The 23,029-nt window shown below is 39.1% G+C and overlaps 1 protein-coding gene and 1 long non-coding RNA gene across 2 annotated transcripts in view; one reads left to right on the forward strand and one right to left on the reverse strand.

Annotated features, from left to right (window-relative positions):
- The first annotated feature begins 1,221 nt into the window (after positions 1-1,221).
- engl (endoglin, like) overlaps positions 1,222-23,029 on the forward strand; it is a 38,345-nt gene continuing 16,537 nt past the window's right edge. Inside the window, exons 1-6 of the mRNA XM_022682887.2 lie at positions 1,222-1,581; positions 6,806-6,911; positions 17,418-17,584; positions 20,191-20,328; positions 20,473-20,647; positions 22,077-22,245. Coding sequence (XP_022538608.2) covers positions 6,809-6,911; positions 17,418-17,584; positions 20,191-20,328; positions 20,473-20,647; positions 22,077-22,245 — 752 coding nt within the window. The 5' untranslated portion in view covers positions 1,222-1,581; positions 6,806-6,808. The remainder of the gene's footprint in view (positions 1,582-6,805; positions 6,912-17,417; positions 17,585-20,190; positions 20,329-20,472; positions 20,648-22,076; positions 22,246-23,029) is intronic.
- LOC125799442 (uncharacterized) lies at positions 7,979-16,517 on the reverse strand. The gene is made up of 2 exons (XR_007438405.1): positions 16,368-16,517; positions 7,979-8,601 (listed from the first exon to the last, which is right to left on the reverse strand). It is a non-coding gene; the product is annotated as an uncharacterized LOC125799442 (long non-coding RNA).

Genomic DNA, 23,029 nt, shown 5'->3' on the forward strand with positions numbered 1-23,029 from the left:
TTTATTTCAAACAGTATGAACCCAAGATTTTCCATGTTTTATCTGCTTAACTTCATTTAATTCCAGACCATTAAAACATTTCAAACATTGTTGGGACAGTAAAAGCATTTTGTCACTTTGTTTGTCTATAGTTCCTGGTTATGAGCACAATGAGATAAGCAATTACTACCTGTGTTTATTTGATAGCATTGTTGATGGCAGCTGACAGTACTAAACATAGAGCATCTCCAAATGTTTGTGGAGAAACTTTTTAAAGCATTTAGAGTACAGGTGAAAAGTTTGGACACACCTTCTCTTTTTCAATGCATTTTTTATTTTCATGACAATTTACATTGAAGATTCTCACTGAAGCATCAAAACTATGAATGAACACATGTGAAGTTTCAAGAGGTAGATCACTTGAAATGGTTTTCCAACAGTCTTGAAGGAGTTCCCAGAGGTGTTTAGCACTTGATGGCCCCTTTGCCTTCACTCTGTGGTCCAGCTCACCCCAAACCATCTGGATTGGGTTCAGGTCTGGTGACTGTGGAGGCCAGGCAATTTTTTTTAAGTACATAAAACTCCACATGTGTTCATTCATATTTTTGATGCTTCAGTGAGAATCTACAATGTAAATACTCATGAAAATAAAGAAAACACATTGAGTGAGAAGGTGTGTCCAAACTTTTGGCCTGTACTGTAGCTACTAGAAGTTGCACCCATTGCTGACAAAGATACAAATATGCACAGGGCTTGTCTAGTCCCTGTGAAGAAGATTTGCCAATAGAATACAGCAGAATAGAGCATGTAATTGAGAATGAACTGACACCATGCCTGATGCTATTAGAAGGGTACAAATCGTCCTAGCATTAAACACAGTCATATCAGTCTATCAGCTGTTTATGTTCTCTTTCTCTTTACTCTGTCTATCCATACAAATTCTCTTTCTCTCCACATACTGACTGTCTGGTTTTCTCTCAGTTCACTATGAAAGGCTCTCTCCTCCCTCCTCCTTCTCATCTCTTTCTCTCTGTTCACTACTTAGTGCCCTATTCCTCTAGTCAGTATAGATTGAAAACGCAGCCTCTCTTTAAGAATTCAGCTTTGCCCCCTCTCTTTCTTCCCACTTAATCTCTCCACCTCTTGACCACGCCCCTTTCCTTGCCCACCCCCATTTGGGGCGGGGTCTCACAAACGCATTTCATGTTCACAACAGGCGCTCGGCTCGTAGCCCCTCCCACTAAACCGAAGCTCTCCTTTTCCTTTTACTCACTAACTTTTAGCTCTCACAACAATCTCACACTCTCACAACTTTCTATATCCTTATATCTCTCTCTCTATCTCTCTCTTACTTTCTTTCTTTTTTCTCCTTCTTTTCATTATCAGAGCTGAAACTACTTATCTTCTCTGGATTCAGCAGCTACAGGTCCCCACCAGGGTTTGCCTGTGTGTGTGTGTGTGTGTGTGTGTGCGCGCGTGTCTATAAGTGTGTAAAAGGGGGCGTGTGTGTCCTCATACTTAAATATGTGAACACAACGTGGAGCGATCTGTGCTGATTCCTCGCGCATCAGTGATGTAATTTGGGACCACGTCTTGGCACAGGTGCGTACCCCAATCCAGCCTGCCTCATTACTCAGTATTAACCCATACTAACCAATAATAATCAGTATTAGCTCTAATAACTCACTATAACTGCCTGTTATTGTGTTTTTCTCTTTTTAACTGTTGTAATTAAATACAGGATATTCAGTACTTAAGTTTCAGATACAGTGATAGAGCTGTTCAGTATTTAGTTTTCTTGACATGCTCTTTTAAATTCATACAAGCATTAAAAAGTAAAAAAGAATCTGATTTTGCAATTAACTCTATTTGTAAGTGCAAATTGGGCTTACTTTTAAAGTAAGTTTAAATGTGCAGTTAAACTTTGTAAGTTTTAATTAAATTAATTATTCTGTTTGTGTTGTAGTTTATTATTGATTTTATCAAATTGGAATAGGAGGTAGTTGGAATTAAGTTGTAAATCAATATTAAACATGAGCAAACTTTTTTTCTTGCTGAAGTTTTAAGATACTGTCATAAAGCTGGTTCTTATTTATTGTTAGTGTAAAATGATTATAAATATATGGATGCATTTAAATATAATGAATATTATGCCATTTTGCAGTCATTTACATTTGTTGCAAACATTTAAAAACTGTTATTTAAATAATGTTAGTGTTTATATCGGGTGTATGTTTTAGTATAACAACTTTATATGTGTATTTAAACTACTAATTAATTACTTAAATGTGTTGTAGTTTATTATTGATTTAATTACTTATACTGAAGTTGTAATTAAGCTGTTAATACGTATTAAATAACATTAAACTGCACTTTGCTCAGTACTGTACTTGCACAGATATTTACATAGAGAGACAAAGCTGGTTTATTAAGTTTGATTTTTATGTATATGGGTTTGAACACATGCAGATGTTTATATGTGAAACTATTGACTGATATTGAAGTTGTAATTAAGTTTAATAATAAATAATATAATTACAGAAATGATTAAGCTGGTTATTATTTATAATTATCATATGTTTTAAATACAGTATATGTGGGCATTTAAATATGATTTTGGTTTAAAAGCTGTTAAATATTCTTTTTTATAGTAATTATTGATTTCTAAATGTGGTAATTAAAAACATGCTGAATACTGAACACTGCTCAGTCCTGCAGTTGCAGAGGTTTGCAGGTAAAGTGATGAATCTGGTTTTAGCCTACTTAACAGCACAAAACGGCAACCAGTTGAGATAAAAGCATACAATGATAAAGCTGGTTGTTATGTATGTGTTATATTATATATTTAAATTATATAAAGCTTTTAAATACAATAAACAGCCATATTTTCCATGTATTTTTATTTAATTTGTGATTAAAAATCATCACTGTCAGGCAAAAACCTTGTATCTCTGAATTGATAACAATTGGTCCATAAAAAAAATCTAATTTATCTATATAAATTCTGTTGTAAAATGAGACACTGTGAAGGTAGAATTTATCATTTTGTATTATTGTGTTTGTTGTAATATTTTTTAGGTTTTCCCCAGTGTTGATGGTTTACTTTAATAAAAATAACCATTAATAATAACATGTATGTACTTGTTTATTAAATAAGTGAATGTCTGCAAGTTTTAATTGCACATAAAAGCTTGTAAGCATATATTAAGTGTGTTATTATATATAAAAATACATAAAATCTGTTATTTGTGTTGAGTTAAACAAGTCACAACTTTAAAGTACTTATATGTGTTGTAGGTCATTATTTCCTTTTAAATGTTGCACTTTGTTCAGTACCATAGTACTAAAGTTTTACTTTATTTTTATATAACCTCTTAATCTCAATTTTCCTGTTTTTTCACCAGTGGGATAACTTACTAGCAACTAACCAGAATTGCATTCCATGCACTTAGTAGGATTCACTTCAATTAAAGAGAGAAAGGGAGAGTTTTTTCCCCACTCCTACTTATGAATTGAAATGCAGTGTACGGCATGTATGTCTCTATATCAATGGTGTTTCCATATATGTTACAAATAAAGTGATATTTATATATATATATATATATATATATATATAATACCTATAGAATACATTTTCATATGGTATTTATATTTAAATTATAAATAAACGTTTATTAAAATAACATATACAGTAATAGGCACAGTTCTAGCTCCAGAATGCATTGCAGTATCTCTCTGAAGCTTTCTGCTGCAGTTATTTTTATACTGTTCTAATATTGATGAATGTTTGCTTCATTGCATGGTTTATTCTGCAGTAGCTCACTATCACCAGAAGTCTCCTCTCTGCTCTCTTCAGCCTAACTAGTGTGATTGATATACTGGTAAGCAGTGCTAGTGTTAGTTAAGCCAGTTAAAAGCATCTTGTTCATGAAGTATTTGTTGTGTATGCTAATATATATTTACATGCTATTCTTAAAACTAGTATTTTACAAATAACCATACACATTTTTGTGGCCGGACATGTCTGTCAATTTCATATGTATTTTGCACATATATGTACACATATGCATTGTCATATATTTCCAATATATAAATATCATATTTGTACTTATATTACATTACTAGAATGGTGTTCTTGTGTGCACAACCTGTTTCTTGATAAAATTAAGATACAGGCTTTTACTTGGCCGTTCCAAAATTCTCCATTTTCTTCTTTTGAGCTGTTGCTTGCTGAATTTACTTGAATCTTTTGGGTCATTGTAATGTTGCATGGTCCGCCTACACTGTAGCTTTTGTTTACATAATACATAATACATAATCTCTCAATTTTCTCAAGCACCCTCTGATACCGTTTACGTATTTTTTCATTTTTATTTGTTTAGCTCCATCTTTCAATACTGTCTAAAGGGAAGTTTCTGGATGATTATGTATGTTAAAAAAAAAAATCTTTCATGGGGGGTATATGGTAAAATCTGTTTTGACCAAGCTTAGTGGGGCATACCCAGGGCACCTACTACACTATATGTGCAGTGAAAAAAAAAAACATGAAAAACATAATCTTACAGATGTAAGAATAGTTCACAATAATTCACATTCATCATATCAATTCAACTTCATGTGGCCTTCATATTTACATTCTCCTAACTTTGCAGGAACAGTTTGTCCTGACGTTGTCCTGATCTCAACCTGATAGAACACCTTTTAACACCTTAGTGTGGGCTGGCCTTCTTGTCCAACATCAGTATCTGACCTCACAAATGCATTTCTGCGTTTCCTAAATCTTGTGGAAAGACTTCCTAGAAGAGTATCCACATCATATAAATCCCTATGGATTAAGAATGGTACGTCACACAATTCACATGTATGTAAAGGCTGATGATCAGTGTTGGGCACGTTACTTTGAAAAAGTAATTATTTGTAGTTACTAGTTACTTCTCCAAAAAAGTAACTGAGTTGCTAACGGAGTTACTCCACTATAAAAGTAACTAGTTACCAGTAAAAGTAACTATCGCATTACCCCTGACCCGATCCACCCCATAAACTGGCTGTGTTTCGGGCTGTTTGAATGAGCGAAATATGATCAGAATTATGTTAATTAACACTGTAACATAGAAGCATAGTACTATTATTTAATTTAAATGATTTTTAAGAACAGCTACACACAACGCTGCATGTCAAACGCGGAGGAGTTCACGTGCGCACAGAGCTACGTGATTACATTTTTCATTTTTACTATAGTTTAATTTTATTTTGTTTTATTTTTTTCTGTTCAGTAAGTTTTAATTTGTTTTTAGAGTGGGCTTATAGTTTTTATTATTCACACACCTCATCAGAGAGATCAATCTAATAAACGTGAGAAAGAAAGAGAGATATGTATATATATATTCTGGTGTATGAGCTACTCACAGGTAAATGTTCTCACACACTGTATCTCCTGTTTCACTTTTATCTCCTTGTGCTCATATTGTAATCCCATACATAATTCTGCAGTTTCTCAGTGTTTTCTGTCGTATTTTGCGGATAGTGCGAGCGCTTTAAACGAGAAAAACGCCACGGACCACATGTGCACAGCGCTTATAACTAAATTAAACACGAAATTGAGGGTATTCTATCAGTAATTTCAGTTCGTTTTAGTTAGTTTTATAAACACAAAATACAGTTCGTTATGTTTTTCCCTTTTAATTACCGTTTTTATTAGATTCAGTCAACACAAATGTTTTTTCACTTTCAGTTTTCGTTATTTCATTCGCTTTAGTGAACAATAATAATTGGTTACTTAGCAACATTGTAATTATCACACCAGAGCTTTATATAAAATAAAAATAGGAGCCAGAATTTGGGTCGGTCCTCGGGTCAGGTCGGGTTCGGGCAGAGAATCTAAGCTCTAAAAGAGAAAGCAATATAAAGAATGTGATGCAAGAGGTCTTCAATATTTACTGCTCTAGAATGACTGAGAACTAAGTCCTTTTCAGTCCTTTCGACGTAACCTGTCTGAATGGGAAGATACCAAAACACTGGAAAACAATTGTCAGATTACCATTTCAGATTTTAAATTACTGATAAAGTTTGATAAAAAAACTCATGAACAGTTTGATTTGTATTGTAGTTAGGGCTACTGCGCCTGTGCACATCTCCACAATGAGGGGTGGGGGGGGGTGGGGGGGGGTGCTTCCCTACTAGCCCGCTGACCCTCCTGTGTTCTTAGCACAACCAACAAGCTGATTGGCTGTTTTTGCTGACTTTATCCTTGAATGGGTGCCATGATTAGCGTTACGAGAAATCCCATTCGTACAGAGGTCAAGGGCCTGTCTCCTCATTAATAAAGTTGCTGAGAATAAGCTTCAGAGGACAGGAAATGAGGAATTCCCAATCAGACACTGATGTAAAACCACAGATTTAACTTTCAATCTGCCTCTATTCACTATCAGCTGCTCTGCTTTGGCCTGTGTTCGTCTGTGGTGGTCGAGCATCAGATAGAAAAAGACAGAGACAGAGAGAGTGAGGGGCCTTGTCTTTGTCTTTCCTTTTGTTAAATGTTTGGAATGTAAGGTTTCGTTATGAACAGCATTGATCATACTGAGACACAGTCTGCTGTCTGTCTGTCTGTCCTGTATAAAACTCTCTGTTTTACCTCCTGCATATATGTGTGTGTGTGTGTGTGTGAGAGAGAGAGAGAGAGAGAGAGAGAGAGAGAGAGAGAGAGAGCTGTGTTCGAGACACCCTAGATATTTCTTTCTTGAACTTTCGGAATGTAAGGTTTCGTTATGAATTGCTCTTTGTCTTCTATCACTGTCTTCTTGTGTGTGTGTGTGTGTGTGTGTAACAGGGGATGTGTTTTGAAGTGGAACTCTTCTGGATTAAGATGAAGATGCTGCTGCTGCTGTCAGGGTGCGCTCTTTTCTGCCTCCTCCAGTTCGGAGCAGGAATTGCAGGTAGGGGGCAGGACTTATTCTTTATTTTCAGGGAAAACCCAGTTCTACACAACATCCCACTCAGCAACATTGCAGTGGTTCAATCAAGACGATTTTGGTGTCCTGATTACCAGATGATTTAGTTGTGCACTGAAGCTAAATGACTAATGTTGCTAACTAACACTAAAAGTCATTAGTCAGCCAATATGCCAACACACTCATCTTAAACTGTAAACTACATCTGTATCTAGCTTAAAATTGTAGTGGCTGCCAACAAGTGTCTGTTAATGGGACCAACAACACAACACCTCATGACCGATAATAGTATTAATTAACTAGCTATTTAGCTATCTGACAGCTTGTTTACAACTGAACTTACAACTCAGCATGTGATGCCGATTGTACATTAGTTCAGTACTGGGGTTTGTATATCTCTCTAGCCCATGCCTGTGTTTGGCAGTGGGTGCCAATAGCTTGATGCTTGTTTATCTACGCCTGAGGTTCCTATTCTATTGGCTGTTCTCTTCTACACAGACAAGAAAAGCTGGATATGTATTTTCACATTTGTGTCAGCAATAAATAAAAGTAGCACATATTTTAGAAAACGGATTAAAAAAATGGATATATAGTGTATGTGAGAAGTTTACAGTATCCAACAACAGTGAGTGCACCCCTCACATTTCTGCAAATATTTTATTATATCTTTTTATTGAACACCACTTTAGAAATTATTCTTGGATATAACTTAGAGTACTAAGAGTACAGCTTGTATATCAGTTTAGATTTCTGAAAATAATGACCCAAAACACTCCTTCTAGATGACAACTCGCTTGCTGAGAAAGCTGAAGGTAAAGGTGATGGACTGATCAAGAACAGACGGACGGACGGACGGGCAGACTGATAGATAGATAGATAGATAGATAGATAGATAGATAGATAGATAGATAGATAGATAGATAGATAGATAGATATGTAGCCGGTTCGTGTTTGACTGTGTGTGTGTGTGTGTGTCCCTCTCTCTCTCTCTCCTAGTAGGCTTGGCCACCCTCTGCGTTGTGAATGCGATGATGGAAACACGGGACACACTCTGCCATACAACGGGAGTTTTATTCTTTCTATTTCCTGTGCATGAGAGTAGCATACAACACAGCATAGAGTGAATTCTGGTCCTTCTCACACACACACATGCAACTCTCCTCAGCAGTATTTAGCGCGAACTCAGTACACTTTTTTTCCTCTACATCAAGTTGATAAAACACACAATAAAATAGACATCATAAAATATTGTATCACAAATATAGAGTACTATGTTATGAAAATAAACATTAAGAATATATCTATAGCTATGAAATAAAATACAATATTATACATTACCATAATACATTACCCCATGCACATATATATAGAGAGACTCCCATAAATGACGTATATTTTTTTCTTCTGAACATTAATTTCATTATAACAAAACAAATTCCAATAAAAATAAACAGCTGATGCAATTAAACAATTAGCTAAATTAATTAAACAATTAAACAATTAACCTGTGGCAGTACCTGTGCATGAGAGTAGCATACAACACAGCATAGAGTGAATTCTGGTCCTTCTCACACACACACATGCAACTGTGAGAAGAAAAGCACACCATATTAGCTTAACTGGTAGCAGTATCTCCCTTAACTCCACTAAATCTGCTGTACTTATATAAAAAAAACTCTCTACACAAACGAACTACCCACACAACCAGAGATAACTTACTCTTAGTACTAAAACACAAGTAAGAGTACAGATTTAGTGCACTATAAGTGCTTGAACAGTTTTAAAACAGTATTTCATCAGGAGCACAGTAAACACCCACCTCTCCTCAGCAGTATTTAGCGCGAACTGAGGAGAGAGAAGCCCGCGCTGACACTGAAAACTCGCGCGATTTCAAAATAAAAGTCTGCTCTGCAGTTCAGCTTAAAATCAATATTACAGCTTGAAATCACCCCCAAAAGGAACAAAAATCACAAATACAAAATAAATAATACCCAGAAATACAGAAAAATACTCAAAAGGATAACAAAGATAATTAGAGAAGGATTTTATGTGGAATGAAATAATAAAATATTATTTATATTCTCATCCGCTACATTCACCTCCCCTAGAATTTCACTAAAATCCTGATCAGATGGCTCTAAGAACGTATTTCTTTACTCATCTGAAACTTGTCATAGCTGGCACAGGCCAATGAAAAATCTTATTCTTCCATAATTCAGCTGTATGAGCTACCTGCTAAACAGGTCAAGATTAACCCAAGGTTGATCAGGCCTTAGACCTTTCCTGGAACTATATGATGCCTTGTACATCATATGTGAACCTGGCCCTACTTATGTCTTTGAAACTCAGGATTACAATGAAACTAAATAAACAGTTAGTGCTTAATCCCTTCAAAATAAACAGTTTTAGTAAACATTTAAAAGGGACTGAGATTTCTTATTGGCCGTCATAGCAAAACTCTCGACACTAAAAGCTTTTTTTGAACCATAGATTCGATCAGACGGCTGACTCTTTTTACAACCCTACCTGTACGAGATCTGACAATGTTTTGTGTGTCACTGGTATTTGGTGGCATGTTAGTACCAATGTTTATTGGTAAATTAGCAGTATCTGAAATGCCTGTATCTGGTACATCTAATAAATCTGAATCTCGATCAGAAGAATCTACACAAGTGCTATGTGAGTTACTGCTGTCTATTTCATTCTCTATATGCTCTTGAACACTGGGTTCGTCATTCTCTTGATTCAGATCATCAACTTCTGTTACTATGTCATCAGAGGACATGAGACTCCGTGCATCAGTAGATTCATCAGATATCCAGGGCTCATGTGAGTTGTCATGCCCAGAAGTTTCAAAGGGGTTTAAGGAACAGGACTCATCCTCAGGATGTTCAGTACTGGACTGGTCGTCATCCACTGCTTCGTCGACTGATTTCACAGGCAGAAAGCTGATGTCCAAGACCAGATTGCGATGAACAACTCTACGATTTCCAGCATCATCCACGAGCTTATACACATTAGTCTGAAGATTCCTGTCTTTCACTGTGTAGACTTTTGGATCCCACTTGTCAGCAAGTTTCCGTTTTCCACGTTCTCCCTTGTTTGCGATAAGCACTCTGTCTCCTAGGTTAAGATGCATTCCTTTGACCCTTCTGTTGTAACCTTCAGCCTGCTTCTGTTGCTCTTTAGCAGTGTGCTTCTGTGCGATACTAGCCGCTTCGTGAAGGTACGACATGAGTGACTTTGCATAGCTGTCATGGTCAACGACCACAGGATCATGCAACACTTGCTTGAACATTACATCAACAGGAAGTCTCGGGATGCGGCCAAACATTAGCTGGAACGGGGCATACCCTGTTGTCTCGTGTACTGTCGCATTGTATGCAAATGTTAGAGTCTGGACCTGTTCAGGCCACTTGTGTTTTTCTTGAAGGGGGAGTGCTCTCAACATGGTACCTAATGTACGGTTGAACCTTTCGGTCCCTCCATTCCCCATGGGATGGTACGCGGTGGTACGGGATTTAGAGACTCCGGACAGTTTCAAAAGTTCAGCTAAAAGAGCACTTTCAAAATTAGCACCCTGATCTGTATGAATTCGTACTGGGAACCCGTAAACGCAAAATACGTGATCCCACAATTTCTTAGCAACTTGCTTAGCGGTTTGATTGGGACATACAAAAGAATGTGCTAGCTTAGTGAAGTGGTCTGTTACAACGAGTACATCAACTGAACGTTGTTTATGATCTTCAGCACTCCAGAAATCTAAACAGACTAATTCCATAGGAGCAGATGTTTTAATACTCTCTAATGGGGCTCGAGCAGAAGGCTCTGGTGTTTTAGCCAAGATACATCGCTGGCAATGTTTCACATATGCTCTGACATCATGTTCCATCTTAGGCCAGAAAAATCGTTGACGTGCCAGGTGTAACGTCCTGGTTTGTCCCTGATGACCGGCGAGGTCATGTATTCCGTTCAGGGCCTTTTCCCTGAGACCTACAGGCACAATGAACTGGCGTCTTTTCTGTCTGCTAAGGGGATCTTTTGTGACTCTGTAGAGTACACCATCTTGAACTTGCAGTTTTTCCAACTGCTTGAGTAGTACCAAGGCCGTAGCACTCAGGTCCTTCTTTTCTCGCCTTGAAGGCTGTCTCTTCTGGCTGACAAACTGCATGATTTTTAAAATACTGGGATCGGACTCTTGACTACCTCGGAGCTCTTCTAAGGTAAGACCAAAGAACTCATCGTACCCAGAACTTGTGAAGCTTTGAAGAGACTGGATGGCTTGTGATGCTCTTAGCTCCGCTGTCATTTCCCATTGCTCATGTGTATCCAAGCAAGCTTTGATAGTATCACTATCACATGGAAAATTCGAAGACGTATGCATAGTGAGGAGTCGATGATTCTGTACCTTAAGGTGGAAGGTGTCTCGAATCCCATCTTCACTCACTCCTTCTGCCTCTGCAAGTAAGCGGTTGTAGGGTTCAGAGATGAGCCTGCGACTGACTGTTTCTGTGAAAGGGTCTCTGCTCAGAGCATCAGCTACAGTATTCTTGCTGCCAGGAGTATTCTTGCTTGCTGTTTCAGATCAAAGGTGTATGGTGCCAGTTTGGACACCCATCGCTGTTCGCAAGCATCTAGTTTGGGCTTGGTCATTATATAAGTCAGGGGATTGTTATCAGTCCACACTGTAAACGTATGACCCTTTAACCAGTGACTAAACTTCTCACAAACACTCCACTTGAGTGCTAGAAACTCGAGTCGGTGAGCTGGATAGCGTTTCTGGGACTTGGTCAATGACTTGCTTGCAAAGGCAATGGGGCGAGCTTTTTCTTCTCCAGCTGGTACCTGGGAAAGTACGGCTCCAAGACCGTCCAAAGAAGCATCGATCGACAGAATCAATGGGCGTGAAAAATCTGGATGTGCAAGAACAACACTCTGCAGAAGGCTCTCTTTCAGGTTGGACAGAGCAGTATCACATTCAGGGGTCCAGTCAGTAGGCTGTAATCTGCGAAACGTCCCTACTTTCAGGTTTGCTTTAGCCTTGCCCCGCCTTTTCTGTCCTGCAGTGAGCGCAAAAAGTGGTTTAGCCATTGCAGAGCAATTAGGGATAAAATGTTGGTAATAGAATACCATCCCAAGAAATGACTTGATCCTTTTCACTGAAGGAGTGCATCCGTCTTCCTCCATCAAATCAGCTCTAGACATCTTAGTGATGACATCGACCTTGGCTGGGTCTAACGAAACTCCGTTGGCGTCTATGTAATGGCCAAGAAACCGCACTGAAGCCTGCATCAAATGGCACTTCTTCGGGCTCAGTTTCAGATTGTGTAATCGCAGACGCTGCAACACAACATCCAGCCTTTTCAGAGATTCCTCCTCACTTGGAGCATACACAAGCAAATCATCAAGGTAGCATAATAAGCTACTAAAGTTGAGGTCACCAAAAATGCTAAGCATCATGCGCATAAATGAAGCTGGACTGTTAGAGAGGCCCTGCGGCATTCTGTTATATTCGTGTAGGCCTAGAGGGGTCGTAAATGCTGTGTACTTTTTGTCTTCTTCAGCCATGGGGATGTTGTAAAAGCCTGACGTCAAGTCCATGGTACTGAAGAAAGCATTCCCTCCGAGCGCTGCTAAACAGTCAGCTTGATGCGGAAGTGGATGCGCATCTTTGATGGTTCTGGCGTTTAACCACCTAAAATCTGTACAAATTCTTAAGCTGCCATCTTTTTTCCATACCAGAACCAAGGGAGAGGCATATTCACTCACAGATTTTCGAATAATCCCTTGTTCTTCCATTTCTGATAGGACTTGGCGTAGCTTCTGATAATGAGCAGGGGGTACACGACGGTAAGGGAGTCGGAAAGGTCGCTCATCCATGAGACGGATTCGGTGAACAAATCCTTTCGCTTCCCCACAGTCCAATGAGTGTTTGGAAAAGACATCATTATACTTCTCAAGCAGCCGGACAAGTCTCTCCTTAGACACCATGTCAGTGGAACAAGAATCGATATCGATATCGGCAAGCCCAACATCTTCCAAACGTCGTTTGAGGTCAGCAGGATTAATGTGTGATGGCTGTTGCCCCAATGAAGTGGCTTCAACATGACTGACTCCTTGAAAGAGGTCAAAGTCCTCCACAGCTATACAAGGCGACACATCTGCCAGTTTGCTATTTCTTTTCAAAGTAACAGGTTGGTCAGAAACATTAGTTACCCTCATGGGGATCCACCCATCACCCCACAGTGGCGTAACAACACGTCCAACCATTATGTGTCGAGGCATGGTCTTAGTAGATGTGGGCTCCACAACAACTGTGCTTCCTGGGGACATAGGAACATCCCTTGGTAGTTTTCCCCAAAGCAGGTATTCTTGCTTTGCCAGAAGAGTAACTGATTGCTGGAGTTTCACGGTTCCCACCTTTCTTGGTAGCTCATCTCCTCTCCATCTGCATGTGTTTGCCATCAAGTCCAAAAATTGCTCACACTCGACAGAAGACTGCAAACCACCACTGGAAATGAGACGCCAATAGTCGTCGCTGACTTTCATTTGATGCATGAGGAATTTTATGACATTGGTGCCCAGTATGAGTTCATCCTTTTGACCTGGCACAACAAGAACAGGGACCATGCAACTCTGTCCATAGACTTTTAGCTCAACTTCATACATGCACTTCGGCTTGGTCAGTTTACCTCCACATCCAACCAGAACTATCTCATGGGTCAGTGATTTCGGCTCGGACAATGCATTTTCATCCAGCATTCTTGCCTCTGCCTCCTCACTAAGAGTACATGCCATGGATCCTGAGTCAATCATTCCCCGTAATTGGAATCTGTTATTCACGTTAACTGGTGCATAGAACAGCTCATCAAATGGCTCAATTCTCTGTGTATTCTGCACTATGACTTTAGAATCTGCTGATGCTTGGGTGCACGCTGTCATGTAACACTGCTCAAGATCATCACTTCTGAGGGATTGTTCACTTCTGCTCACACTTTTCCCTCTTGAATGTGAGCTAACTAGTTTAAAGGCTGAGAATCTGGAGAGGAATGTTGAGTAGGTCGATTGGACGTAAAATTTGGGCAGTGTTTCTTGATGTGCCCCTGCTGAAAGCAATTCAAACACAGTCGCTGTCGTCTGCAATGAACAAGAGTGGAATGGTCATCAGATTTACATACTCTACACCGTTGGGCTGATGAATGGGCTAGAGGGAATGACCTGCTTGCAATCTGGTTGTTCTGTGAAAGCGCACGGTCCAAGAGACTCACAAGAGCTTTCATGCAGTTATCGTCGACATGAGGAACAGGCGCAACAGCACTGTCAGTCTGTTCAGAAGTTTCTGCTGGGTGATTGTTGGCAGTAACCACAGCTGGTTCAAGTCTCTCGGCTTGGGCTGCAGCATGTCTCATGTAACTGGGCCGTTTGAGTTTAACTGGTACCTGCTGTCTCACCTCAGACTGATAACGGTCAAGATGTTCTTGTATCTCGCTAGCCGTCCACTTGTCTGGTGCCTTGAACTTGAAAACAGCAGCGAGAGCAGGATCAGGGCAATACTTGACGAACATCATGGCCACTTCATGACACGAGTCCTCGATTCGTCTGCCTAGCCTTCTCAAGCCTTCTTCTGCTGCATCAACAGCCTTATTCAGACGAACCCAGTATTCAAAAGGATTCTCTCCTGGCACTGGTACTGTACCATAAAAATCAGCTAAAGGCATGCATGAGTATTTGACTTCACCATAGTGTTGCTTTAACACATCAAAAATAACTTTTGGGTCATCAGCGGGTTTTAGAGTAGGATTACTGCGAAGCGTGATCTTAACTATGTCTTTAGCTCTGCCCATTAATTTAGAAAGGATCTCTGTGCACTGTTCAGCAAGCACTACCCCCCGTTTCCTCAAATAAGTTTCCATGACCTCTTCCCACTCATGTACAGTAAGCCTGTCTGACTCATCACCATGGAAGACTGGGGGCTCTTTTACATCAGACTGTAAAACTAGTCTAACACCTGACAAGTTGATCGAAGGTGGGTCTGTGAGGGACTGGTTTGTTTCTAAACCCTGTACTGTTGCGGTCTTATTTACCTTCTCTTCTTGACTCTCTTTTTGCTGACCTGACATCAGTGTCTGACCTACCTGATGTGCAATGTGTGTTATAAGATCATGTAAAGCTGGATCGTTCAGATCCGGAATAGCTGAAAGCGACTGACTGGGTACTTGGTCAGTAGATTTGTTGAGCACCCGAGTAGAGCAAAATGCAGGTGAGGGTACCTCTACATGTCCTACTTTTGAAAGTGGTGTGAACTGCACCTCACTAAAAAATCTACCCCTTCCAAACCCAGAATCTGACATGTCTTTGCTTATGGGATAACCTTTGTCTTTCCCCAAATCAAATGTCATCTTGAATACTTCACTTACACAATATCAACACCTATTGCTTGAAATAAATCAAGGATAGAAGAATACAAGCATGGAAAAAAACAACAAAAAAAACGTATTATTGTTTTTTTTTTTTTTTAAGAATTACTTAATTGTCCTTAAGTGTAATGTGTAATGTCTGTAAGAAACCTAGCTGTCACAGTCTTTAAGAAGATGGACGAAGAGCAGCAAGCAAACTCCCGGCGACCACGCAGATGCTGATCCACTGTGCGAAGATCCACTGTAGACTGACCTCAAGCACCAGGATCCGGGTCACGGCACCATTGTAGCCGGGTCGTGTTTGACTGTGTGTGTGTGTGTGTCCCTCTCTCTCTCTCTCCTAGTAGGCTTGGCCACCCTCTGCGTTGTGAATGCGATGATGGAAACACGGGACACACTCTGCCATACAACGGGAGTTTTATTCTTTCTATTTCCTGTGCATGAGAGTAGCATACAACACAGCATAGAGTGAATTCTGGTCCTTCTCACACACACACATGCAACTCTCCTCAGCAGTATTTAGCGCGAACTCAGTACACTTTTTTTCCTCTACATCAAGTTGATAAAACACACAATAAAATAGACATCATAAAATATTGTATCACAAATATAGAGTACTATGTTATGAAAATAAACATTAAGAATATATCTATAGCTATGAAATAAAATACAATATTATACATTACCATAATACATTACCCCATGCACATATATATAGAGAGACTCCCATAAATGACATATATTTTTTTCTTCTGAACATTAATTTCATTATAACAAAACAAATTCCAATAAAAATAAACAGCTGATGCAATTAAACAATTAGCTAAATTAATTAAACAATTAAACAATTAACCTGTGGCAGTACCTGTGCATGAGAGTAGCATACAACACAGCATAGAGTGAATTCTGGTCCTTCTCACACACACACATGCAACTGTGAGAAGAAAAGCACACCATATTAGCTTAACTGGTAGCAGTATCTCCCTTAACTCCACTAAATCTGCTGTACTTATATAAAAAAAACTCTCTACACAAACGAACTACCCACACAACCAGAGATAACTTACTCTTAGTACTAAAACACAAGTAAGAGTACAGATTTAGTGCACTATAAGTGCTTGAACAGTTTTAAAACAGTATTTCATCAGGAGCACAGTAAACACCCACCTCTCCTCAGCAGTATTTAGCGCGAACTGAGGAGAGAGAAGCCCGCGCTGACACTGAAAACTCGCGCGATTTCAAAATAAAAGTCTGCTCTGCAGTTCAGCTTAAAATCAATATTACAGCTTGAAATCACCCCCAAAAGGAACAAAAATCACAAATACAAAATAAATAATACCCAGAAATACAGAAAAATACTCAAAAGGATAACAAAGATAATTAGAGAAGGATTTTATGTGGAATGAAATAATAAAATATTATTTATATTCTCATCCGCTACAGATAGATAGATAGATAGATAGATAGATAGATAGATAGATAGAAAATAAACATAAATTTGGCACAATTTGGACACTTGTAGTCACTTGTGTTGCAGATATTCAGATATTATTGACTGGGAGTTGAGTTACTTCAGAGGACAGTAAATCTATTTTGTAAGTTGTACACTGACTATATTATATCCTAGTGTCATTTCTCTAGTGTTGTTCCATGAAAAGGTATAAGCAGAAATGTGAAGGATGTACTTATTGTTGGATACTGTAGGTCAGAACAGGAGAGCATGTCGTAAAGTGGTGGCGGTGGGTGACCCTGCTGCCTGACACACACCTCGCCAGTGTGTGAGAGTCTGTGGTTGCGAGTCGATTAGCATTTCTCTGTGCAGCTCCAGACACCTAAGTGTGTATTGTTGCTCAGCGTGAGCAAATGTCATGCTTCTGTCTGAGCTTCTGTACACACACTCACTGCCCAGCTATTCTGAAGCCTGGAGGAGTGTGTCCTGCTCGCCATCTGCTGCTCAGAGTTATCTCTCTGACCTTTACTGACCAGCTCTAAGGCATAACCCAGCTGAGAGCGTGTGAGCTGTTCTGGTTTGCAATGTTTGGGGTTAAAGTGGAATGTGTGTGTGTGTGTGTAGGTGGTATGGCGCTGCAGTGCTCCGTGTCTCCTGTGGGGGCGCTGCATCCTGTGCAGGCTCAGCTGGAGCGGTTTGGGGCGGGGCCAGGCTGCGCTGCCAGAGAGAGCGGAGCTAAAGAGACACACGTGATCGGCCTGGGAGGAGCCAGTTCCAGCCCAGATAAACGGGTACAATCAGCTGTCTGTCTGTCTCTCTGTCTGTCTGTATGTCTTTTTATCTTCAACCACAAATCAAAAGAACTTGGCATGGTATGGATAATATCACAAAAACACAGTGTTTCTTCTTATTTGGCCTGTGTTTGATTGCACACAGTAGGAACACAGTCAATGTAACAGTTATTAGTTGAATTTTCTGACCGTTTGTGACTTCTGCTTGTGATAGGATGAAAAAAAAAAAAAACTAGATTACTGAAACATGTATGAAAACTCATTTCTTTTTCACTAAATTGAATGAAAAAAAAAAATTGAGTCTTATATCCAATTTTCTACTTTCTAATTTAGCTTGATACACTGACTGAACCCATTATATTTCACCCATTCCTGCTGTCAGACCCCCTACACATTGCCAACATTAGACAGGGCAATTTATTTCTAATAATGAGGTAAAAATGAGTATCTTTCAGTGTTTAATAATAAAAGCATTTGATTCATTGTTCAACAAGAGAATGCAAAGACAAATTGAATAATAAAAAACACAACAATGCCCCACAACAATCATTTTCTTTAAGGAATGTCAACATTGCAAAGTGTTAAATACTTTTAGCCCTATTTTAGCAAACTATACACTTGATTCACCTACGTTACTGTCGTCCAGTGGCTCGCACAGACATTTTGGGGGGCAAGTGCTCAGGGGGAAAAAGGGCGCTTTTTAGCTCATGTGTAACTCTTCATTATATAAAAAAAAATGTTATGTATCATTGATTTGGGCTAGAGCAGCTAGTTTATCTGGTGACCAGATGGCTAAAGATGCTTAGTAGTTTGGTGCTGTATGAGACATATTACTGCACAAGAAACTGATTTCAGGTTGGGTTTAGAGGGCAAACGGTAGGATTTTACTTGATGTGTATGTTACCTGGCTGGTGGGTCACAGGGGGAGAAGAAGCCTATCTGTTGCTGTGCTGCTGTGCTGAAGACTCGCTGAACTGAACTGCTGCTGCAGCACATCTTAGTGTGCCTTGCGCACGACTGCGTGGGGTCACGTGACAGAGGAAGAGAGAGGTTTCGTGTGTGAGCTGATTTCAGGGCATTCTGTTTTCACTCGTTTTTAATCGCTCAGGTTTTCAAAAGATCATTTCAAACCGTTCTCAGTAAAATCTTATTATTATTATCTAATAATAATAATATATATATTAAAAAAAACAAGTTTCAAAAGGGCACGTGGTCGATAAAGGGCAGAGTTGGTGGACGCCTCTGCTGTCGTCTACCCTAATGAGTCTGTGGGGGACTGAAGTAGCATTGTACCACTGGGTAATAGCAATGATGCCCCATTGCTGCATTCCCAATGCACTTCTTTAAAAAGAAAGAAATCTTATAAAAGCCAAACCTTTCATAGTTTCCTCAAAAATCCCGTATTTCACAGTCAGTTTACTCACAAAATCAGTACAGATTGCCATTGCAATTTAAGATGTATCTTAATGTACTAGCTAGCTAGCTAAGGCTAGCCAGATGAATGTTAGCAGAGAGACAACGAGCTAGCTGAAACAGATAGCTGGTTAGCTACTAGTTAATATCCTACAGTGGGGAGCCTAGTCTATTAATATTAATTTTATGTCTAATTTTATATTACAGATTAACATGGAGACAAAAGTATGTTCATAACACTTTACAAATTAGTTTTTCTTTAAGACACTGATTGGAATGAGAAAGCTGAAGAAGAATGCTAAGTTAGTTAGTAACTAATATTCGGCCGGCCGCCTTGGAACTTCCGGTTTAGGAGTGTAACCCCCCCCCACCGTATACCACCCTCGCTTTTGTTTTAACATGGGCATGAAGTGAATAAGGTGCATAGCTCAGTCGTCAACCACGCACCACGCCAAATTCAGAGCATATTAGTAGGTCTTTGGTATCGTGAGGACAAAAAAAATTGCCTTGCACGTCTTGAAAAGCACAAAGACCTGTACTAATTCTCTTAATTAATCATGGATGTGTTTTGGGTGAAAATGAAATAAACCAATCAACATGTCACATGCCATTCCCTCTAAGAGACAGATGCACAGACTTTGGCCGGTCATTTATGGGAACAACAATGTTATTTTTTTGTATTCTGTTCATTGTTGATGTAAAAGTTGGGTTTGCATGCTGTGGCGAGTCCTTGTGGGTGTGTAACAAGCGGGTGTTTACATACGTGCACAGCCAAGGTAGGTAATGAAACTTTGAAAATTGACTGTAGTCAGGGTTCAAATCAGTCAGTGGCATCCCTGTGTGTTCACTGCTAAGATAACAACACGCCAGAAATTTAGCTAAACACACCTCAGCGTAGATTTATTCCTTAATTCTATTTTAATGGCTCAGGTGCAAGACATGAAAACAGAATGTTGGTGAGGTGTAAGAAAGCAATAAGCGTTGTGACACACCTTGTGCAGAGTGTAAGATAGGGCCCTTTAACATCTAAACATGAAATTGGATTTATACTGTCTGCAATGAAATAAGGCTTGCATAGGATATTTGTGTGATTATTTAAGTTTTAGGATTCCCAATTATTCACTTAAAAACTATGGAATACTGTGATTTTAACTTAATAAACTGGAGTTCTGTACCTCTCCCTCTGTCTGTAGGTGACTGTAGTGTTAAGGCCTTTGTCATACTCTCACCCAGTCAGTCGTTCAATCATCCTGGTTTTGAGTTCCCAGCATGAAGTAAACTGGGTTCTGGAGAGTGAGGGGCTGCCAGAGTCGCTACGTGTGATGGTGCAGGTGAGTGTGTGTGTGTGTGTACTGGTAATGACTGTGTCAGTGCAGAGAGTGTGTACCTAGTAGTAAAAGGTTCCTTAATATTCTTAGAACATCAACCATAGATGTTATAAAACATGTATCATTTAAACCCTCTCTGTGCTGTAGGTGTCCTCAAACTCCTCTGTGGAGTTTGGCAGGGTGCCAGCGCGAGCCCACTCCGTGCCCACGCTGCCCTGGCACGCCCGAGCTCTACTGCAGTGGACCCTTCAGCGCCACTCCACCATCACATCCCTCACCCACTCCACCCGCGCCAACCGCGTATACCTCCGCCTCGGAGAGGGTAAGACCACATACACACATACTGTACACACACATACACACATACATGTGCGCAAAAGCAACAGTGTGGGTACCTCTGATTAGGATATAATTGACTGACACAAGTTAAGCCTGTAAAATATGAAAAATGCTAACTATTCTAATATCTGTACTTAACTGAGTAGATAAACACTTATTATCCAGAGCCGACAAATCAAACTTATTCAGACTTATTCATATATCACTTTTTACAACAGATGTTGTCACAAAGCAGCTTTACAGAATTTAAAAATACATTTAAAAAATAATATATTTAAAAAATAAAAGCCCTGTTGAACAAACTCAAGCAAAGTGGATCAAAAAAACTCCCTCAGAGCTGTATAAAAAAACTTTGTTCAAAAGTATTGATAAAAAACACATACTATTAAATACACAGTAAACATATAAGTCCACTCACTACAGTGTAATAATAACTATAGCACCAGAGCCAATATATAAAAAGTTCATTTTACACCACGTGGAGTCTCTATGTATCACTTATCAGTAGAACAACTCAATTTCAGGTATTCATTTTAAATAATCCTGATTCTAGGCTGTGTTCATTTTCAATTTACTTTTGTATATTAATATATTCCGATAAAGCATTTACTTACATTATTGTTATTTTCCCCAAACTTTAAATAAGATTATCTATGGATACATTACCTACTGATCCAAAGAATTTAAATACTTTATGTAGAACTAGTGAAACTACAAAATGAGCAATGGTTCTCTCTCCCTCCAGCGGAGACCCTTAATCTACATTCCAACCCAACATCAAGATTTACCTACAAACACATATAACACAAAAAGATACACACATAACCCGCACAGACAACATAACCCCACCTAAAAAAAACTGAAAAAGAGGAAATAGCCCTGTGAATGTTTTAAGGATAACTCACAGAGAGTCTCTCCACTGTGGATTAATTTAAGAAGAAAAAATACTTGTTATAATTAATGGATCATTTTGTTGCATTTCTTTTAACCATGATATGTCCACAGTGGCTGTGTTCAAAGGAGACAAATAAAAAAAATCAGTAAAAATGCAGGTTGCTGTGTTTTTGGGACAGAGATGATGTTCCAGCCTAAACAAATGTGTTTTAAACAAATCTGATTTTAAAATCTGAACATTCTTGGCATGATGTAGTAATTAGGAATAATGATGAACTCTGAACATATGAAGGAAACATGAACACACACACACATTCACCCGCTTCACACTGCTTATATGGTGACTATGGGTTTGAGTGGGCTTTACTGTGTCTGATGTGGGGGCCAAAGCATGGAAGTTGTAGAGCAGCAGTGCATTAGTGGTTTTGCTCTGAAAGCAATATTTAAAGCAGTTTAATTTTTCAAGACCTCGTTATAGAGGATTTAATACGCTCGCTGTCTGTTTTCTCTGACTTCAGATCCCAGCATGCCGAGGGTCTGTCACCTGCAGTCTCTCTTCCTGTCTCATAACTACCTGACTTCTGAGCTGCAGCCACAGGAGGCTAATGGCTGCACTCCATCAGCAGACGGGTCCGATCCGGAAGTGCACGTCATTAAGCTGTGGTCAGCTGGCTCTGGTCTGTGTGGGTGAGTTAGAGCAAGTGTAAGTTAAAAACAATGCAACTCCCAATATTCTCTCTCTTCTGCCCAGCCCCTAAACCCATACATCACCCAGTGCTCCTCCCAAACTACTCTTCACATTTTTCTTTTTTGCATTTTTCACGTTTGAGTTGAGGGTGAAGTCAGCTAAAATCTGGGTGTTTATTTAAACTTAAATATTCAAATTACTATAACTATAGATTACTATTATTAATATTGCCCCCAAAACAATACAGGGAAATAGCAGCATTTCAGTTCTACATTGAATTTAAATATATTTTTAACAGTATTGGCCCAGAATTATCATACCATTAGCATTTCTATAATGAAATCCCTGTGTTCTGCTGTTCAGTGTGTGATCTGTGAACATCACATTAAATAGTCATAGATGAGTTCACATTACTGTTAAACTACATGAATAAAAAACATGAAAACCATACACTTAAAAGAGCCTTATTAAAAGTGCTTACATTCCTCTGAGCCCTGTCTCCTCATTAGAGTGTTTTATAAAGCACTGTAAATTCACCACATCTCTTAAAAAGGGGATTATGAGAAATATTTCTTTTATCTAAGTTAAAGGCTGTGAGCTGAGTTTACAGTGGTGCCTGTAAATTTGTGAACCTTTCAGTATTTTCCATTTTCTGCATATATTTTCTGCACTTTTCAAATATGTTTAAGGAATAGTTTTAAAGGGGGTAGTTTTTATTTATATTCAGGTTCAGTTAGTTATGTTTTTTGTAGTTGGTTTCGTTGGTATTTAGGGCCACGCTCA

Source organism: Astyanax mexicanus, chromosome 3 (assembly GCF_023375975.1).
Source record: "Astyanax mexicanus isolate ESR-SI-001 chromosome 3, AstMex3_surface, whole genome shotgun sequence".
NCBI classification, from domain to species: domain Eukaryota; kingdom Metazoa; phylum Chordata; class Actinopteri; order Characiformes; family Acestrorhamphidae; genus Astyanax; species Astyanax mexicanus.